The 5,394-nt window shown below is 62.9% G+C and overlaps 1 protein-coding gene across 1 annotated transcript in view; it reads right to left on the reverse strand.

Annotated features, from left to right (window-relative positions):
• EXOC3L4 (exocyst complex component 3 like 4) overlaps positions 1-5,394 on the reverse strand; it is an 11,792-nt gene that overhangs the window by 1,229 nt on the left and 5,169 nt on the right. The window contains exons 4-12 of the mRNA XM_029950797.1: positions 5,214-5,387; positions 4,360-4,471; positions 3,985-4,107; positions 3,520-3,620; positions 3,207-3,287; positions 1,614-1,728; positions 944-1,063; positions 705-857; positions 26-147 (exon numbers count right to left, since the gene is read on the reverse strand). Of these exons, the coding sequence (XP_029806657.1) occupies positions 26-147; positions 705-857; positions 944-1,063; positions 1,614-1,728; positions 3,207-3,287; positions 3,520-3,620; positions 3,985-4,107; positions 4,360-4,471; positions 5,214-5,387 (1,101 nt within the window). The remainder of the gene's footprint in view (positions 1-25; positions 148-704; positions 858-943; positions 1,064-1,613; positions 1,729-3,206; positions 3,288-3,519; positions 3,621-3,984; positions 4,108-4,359; positions 4,472-5,213; positions 5,388-5,394) is intronic.

The following is a 5,394-nucleotide window of genomic DNA, read 5'->3' on the forward strand; positions in this document are numbered from 1 at the left end:
GTGAGAGAGCAGGTGGAGAGCGGACCTGATGTCTGGGTAGCTCCCGATGAGTGTCTCCAGGTGCCGCCCGATGTCGTCCTTGTAAGTCTCCCCGAGAATGTCAGCGATGCACGGGATAGCGCGGCCCAGCCACGTGGCCTCTGAGCCCTGCGGGGACAGGGAGCCTCCTTGCCGCCCCTGCCTGCAACCCCTACACTAATGCACCGCCCCGCTGCGACAGCCTCCCGCACGCGTGGCCTTAGAGGACTTGGGTCTTGGCGCTGTGGACGGAGCCGCAGCATGATCTGAGATGTCTTCCCGTCTCTGCCCAGATGGCTAAACCGAGGCCTGGGCCCGGAAGTCCTACCGAGAATCCTACAGCATAAGTGCATGGGGGGAAGGTGCCTCTGCTCCAAAGGCTCTGTGGGGGTATGGGAGGGGCCTCCGACAGGCCCCGCCCCTTGGCTGCCCACTCCCAGGCCGTATGCAAATATATGGAAATAGTTCCACCTGCCCCCACCCCACCCCAGGCCGTGCCAGAGCTCCCCAAACCGTCTCCAGGTTGATGGAGAGTGGGGAGAACCACCTCTGCCAAAGCCTGCCCCCGGGGGCTCTTGCGGAGGCCACCCCCGCCTGAAATGAGAATGGGTGTGCCACAGGAGGCTCCTCAGGCCAGAGGCCCTAGGAGAAGGTGAGCACTGAGTGCAGTCAGTCGATGCTCCTACCAAGCCCTGGAAGGTGTCGCCAATGGCCTGGGCGTCGAGCCCCATCTTCTGGGAGCCAGTCATGCGCTCGACACCGCGGAAGCGCTCCCGAGGCCTCAGCACCTGCGCCAGGTACTCGCGGACCACGTATCGGTGTGCCTCCTGCAGAGTCTCCTGGGCCGTTAGGGACTGGGGTCAGAGTCACAGCCACTGGCCTCAGCCCTGGGCACGCCCCCCCAGAGCCCCTCCCCTGAAGATACCTGTGCCCGCAGTGGGGCCACGTGCTCCAGGTGGTGGGCGAAGGCCACCACTTTGTCCATGAGGGGCTGTAGCACGTCCTGTGTCAGCCAGGCCTTGGTGCACAGGACCCTGAAAAGTGGCTGGGAGCAAGGGGGACAGGAGTCTTCTAACCCTCTTCAAACTGTCTCCTCCTGGTCCCCTCGACCCTCTCCTTCAGAGCCAGTGTGTGGCTCCCAACAGGGGTGTTTCAGGCCGAGGGACAGAAACTTGGGGGGGGGCTAGTTGACCGCCTTGTAATGTCACCCAAGTTACATCTCCTCTCTCAGCCACGATTGTCAACAGGCAAGAATGACTCCTCCGGGCCCTAAGCTCTAGGGGACAGGGTTTGAGATGGAGCCTCTAGGCAGACCTTGCTTAGGGGAGCCTGGGGAGGCCTTGAGGAGCTGGGTGAGGGGTCTGGTTCCTTGAACCCACCCTCTCTGAGAGGCAGAGCCTGAAGTAGGCAGGCGTTTCGTGACCTCCCTGCTCAACTAGGGATTTATCTGGGTCCCTTGCCCACCCCCCAACGTACACCCCCCGAAACTGCCCCAGAGGTAAGTGAATGCTTTGACATGGCCCGCCCAGGCTCCAGGGTACAGGAAGCACCTGCTGGGTGTGGAAAGTGGGGCGAGAAGGGCCTGCCCCACTCACCTGCACATCACACTGCAAGCCGTGGAGCAGCCGCTTCTGGAAGGTACAGATGGCGGCCACTAGAGGTTTCTCCAGCTCTTCAAAGGTGCCTGGGAACTTGGCCAGAAGACTGGTCCTGGAGAGGGGCCAGGACAGGGGGTGGAGTGGGCAAGGAGAAGCAGGCTGTGGAACAAGTGGAGGCCAGGTGCCACTCACTTAGACTGTAGTGTGAAGGGCAGCCCCTGGGGCTGCACGGTGTGGTAGCCCTGAAGGCACCAAAGCCCCAGGAGCTGATCACAGAGGCCAGGGCAGCAGGGGATGGTGGTTCGTGCAGAGCAGAACTCCCCTGTGGCGTCTCTGGACCAAACCTCCACTGTCTCGCTGATGAGCCAGTACAGCCCGGCCATGACTGGCACAGAGGCCCTCTTTTGAGCCTCATTAACTGCCTCTCTGAGGTTGACAATGTCTACTTTTGAGGAGACTGAGGGCTAGGCTATGTCCAGTCCCCAGAACAGGGACACAGTTCCATCAGGGGCTGGGCCAGAGGCAGCCTGCCAAAGGGGCAGAGGATGTTTCCCGGGGCTGAATGGAACAGACCAGCTGGCACGCAAGGGGGCCGAGAGAGTGGTGGAGCCGCGGTGCTCATCATGGCGGGGCTTGGATTCAGACAAGTGTGGCTCAGGCCCCAGGTCCAGCACACGTGGCCAGTCCATGATGGTGGCCAAGCAGCGTTTCTTTCCTGAGCCTCCAGTTGTCCCAGCCCATGGGGACATTGCCCTTGGGATGAAACACATCAGGCGGGTAAAGCTCCAGCATAGTGCCTGGATCTCAAGTGCTCACAAAAAGTGAATATGAAATGATTCCTCTAAGGTACAGAGTCCCCACGCAGCCCTAGGGAGCAGGTGCTCCAATCTGCATTTGACGGATGACAAAAGGAGGCACAGAAAGTGTAAGTGACTTATCTCTAGGCACACAGTGGGCAGGTGGCAGAGCTGGGACCAGAACCCAGACCAGGTGGCTCAAGGTCCATGCCCTGCAGCAGCTGGTGCAGCCACAGTGTGGGGTACACTGAAGCCTGTCCTGCTGTGGCAGGCACAGAAGCAGGCCAGCCACTGCCAGCAGAGAGGGACGGCATCTGCCTTCTGGGGGCAGAGGGACCCAGGTCTAACCCCCAGGGTAGTGGGGAGGACGAGGGAGTGTAGGGGAGAGTTACTCAGAGGAGGGAGAGCCCCTAAAAAGGAAGCCGGCCAACTTGGATGAAGGGAGGAAAGAAAGGAGCCCAGGGTGGCCGGGGACACACTGGGCCAGCAATAGGCAGTAACTGGGGTGACAGCAACTTCTCAGCCTCTGCTCAGCATTAAAATTCCCTGCATCCTTTCCAGGGCCTCACCCCTGCGGGGCAGGGGGAGGACCTTCCAGTGGGGGCGGGAGCGGAGAGGGGGGCCATCTAGGGAGGCTTTCTGGGAAGTCACTCCAACGCTGCCCGCTGGGCTCCAGGTCCAGACTGTTCGGCCTGGCCGCCGCGGGAGCCCACTGCGTCCCTGTTCCCCGAGCTCGCGCGCCCCCTGCTGGCCGCTCCAGGCACCTCCCTGCGGAGGCGCAAGGGAGACCCACCTGAGCTCCTCGTAGGCGTTGATACTGGCGCCCAGGTGAGGTTCGCTCACCACCTTCGACTGCAGAAAAGCCTTTTCAAACCTGGGGCCGAAGTTCGCAAAAGCCTTAGGAATCCTTACCCGCGGCGCTATGACAGGGGTCTGCCCTCCCCTCAGGTCCCTACCCAGACCCGGGGCCTTATAATGAGGCTCCTCCCTCTCCTCTGTCCCTGGATCTGGACTCTGAGCAAACAGGATGGCCCTCCCCCAGGACGACCAACATCCCTACCCTGGTCACTCCACCACCCCACCCGGGGCCAAGGATGTGCCCACACCTGGGCAGAAAAAGGCCAAGCGCCCGTGAGCAGATGTGCAGGGTGGTGGCCTCCAGTTCTGCAGAGATGGCACCAGCTGCATTCACATGCTCGGCCACGAGCTGCAAGAGATGCCACGTGCTGAGCCCACATCGAAGCCCGGATCCCACCTGAGGCCTCCTGTCCCTCACCTGGGGCCCAGTGACATCTCCCACCTGCCCCGCTCTTGCGGTCTAGGCTTTAGCTCCCATCAGCCTCCCAACCCCCTGAGTCCACAGGCCACTTGTTAAGCTGGGTGCTGTACCCTGGCACTCCCAGCCTTGCTGTGTGACCCAGGGTCCCTGATTCCACCAAGGTGGGGCCTTGGGCTCTCGTCTAATGGGGAAGGGACGTCGGGACTCGATTGTATAGCTCTGGGTGTCCCCACCTTGAAGGGGACCAAACACCACCGGTGGCCCAAATACACATCCCCCTCCCAAGACTTACCATGTGGATGTCAATGGACAGCGGCGTGTGGTAGAGGCCCTGGAGCACCTCGGGGGCCTCGGTGGACACCCAGCGACTCTGCTCTAGCTGCAGGATGCTATCGAAGCAGCTTGTGATCTTGGTCTGTGCAAGGTGGGGACAGGGGCACAGTGAGCCCCTCCCAAGAAAGAGGTCCGGATTCCCCTACCTCTGGAGCCCTGTCATGCACCCTGGGAGCAACTGGCCCACCCTGCAGGGGCCCAGGCCCCTGCCGAAGGCCACAGGGTGAGAAGTGGCTCTCCCCTGAGCCAGGACCACACACTCAGGGTGGTTCTGGGCTCCACACTTCCCCACAGTGAGGCAGCCACATTCAGCCTGGCCCTGCCCTGGCCTCACCTCTAGGAAGCTGGTGTAGTCGCTCTCTAGGCGCGCCCACACGGTGGGTGCCAGGAGTGGGGGCAGCGGCTCTGTGGACAGAGTCAGGTCCGGGGCACCCAGGAAGTCCGCACTGGAAGGCAGGGCAGGGGCTGAGGGCCGGGCCAGGCTCTGAGGCACTGGCGGCTGTCCCAATTTCCCCCTGGCCAAAGCCTCGGCCCCCAAAGCACCACACGGCTTCAGGGACCTGCCACTATCCAAGCCGCACCAGGGAGGCCCAGAGAGCGATGGGTACCTGCCTGAGGCCACACAGCAAATTAGTGAGCCCAGGAGCATAGGCACCCTCCTCCCACCTGCTCTCTGGCCTTCGGAGCTGAGCAGTGCTCAGTGGCAAAGGTAACCCACCCCACGACATGGCACAGGGCTGGCGCTGGGAGCTGTCAGCAGGCCGTGCTCTGGAGCCAGGTGCCCATCCAAGGGGAAGAGTGGGGATGAAATCCCATCCATGCCAGGCATCTGTGAGCCGCAGTTGTGTCCTGCCTGGATGGGGTGCCCTTTTCTAAACGCCGGAAGGCATCCCGGGGACTAGCAGAGGCCTCTGTCTGGACTCCCTGTCAGGGAAGCAACCTCCCCTCATGCTGCCTCCGCTGGGGGAGGGGGGGCGGGACAGAGTACGGTGGCCCAAACCAGGGAAAAAAGAACGTCAAAGTCCCCGGGATCTCTGACGCCCACCCACCAGCCCTCTCCCCGGGAAGAAAGAGAAAAGGTGCCCTGCGCTCCTCGGGGCGGGCTCCCCAAGGCCTCCGGGCGGGCAGGGCTAGGCGGGCAACCCCGGCCCCTCCTTGCCCCTCTCGGCGCTCTGGCCCGGGCCTCACCTGCTGTAGACATTGGCGGCCCAGTCCAGCAGGACATAGAGCTGCTCGCAGCCCCGGGCGTCGCGCGCGAGCTCCTGGAGGCGCTGGGCCACCGCGTCGTGGAAGGCGCGCAGGTAGGCCTCCCACGCCGGGAAGCCAGCGGCCGAGTACGCGGGCTGCACCTCCAGCCGCACCCTGTGCA

This window comes from Suricata suricatta, chromosome 9 (genome assembly GCF_006229205.1).
Source record: "Suricata suricatta isolate VVHF042 chromosome 9, meerkat_22Aug2017_6uvM2_HiC, whole genome shotgun sequence".
In the NCBI taxonomy this organism is placed as follows: Eukaryota; Metazoa; Chordata; class Mammalia; order Carnivora; family Herpestidae; genus Suricata; species Suricata suricatta.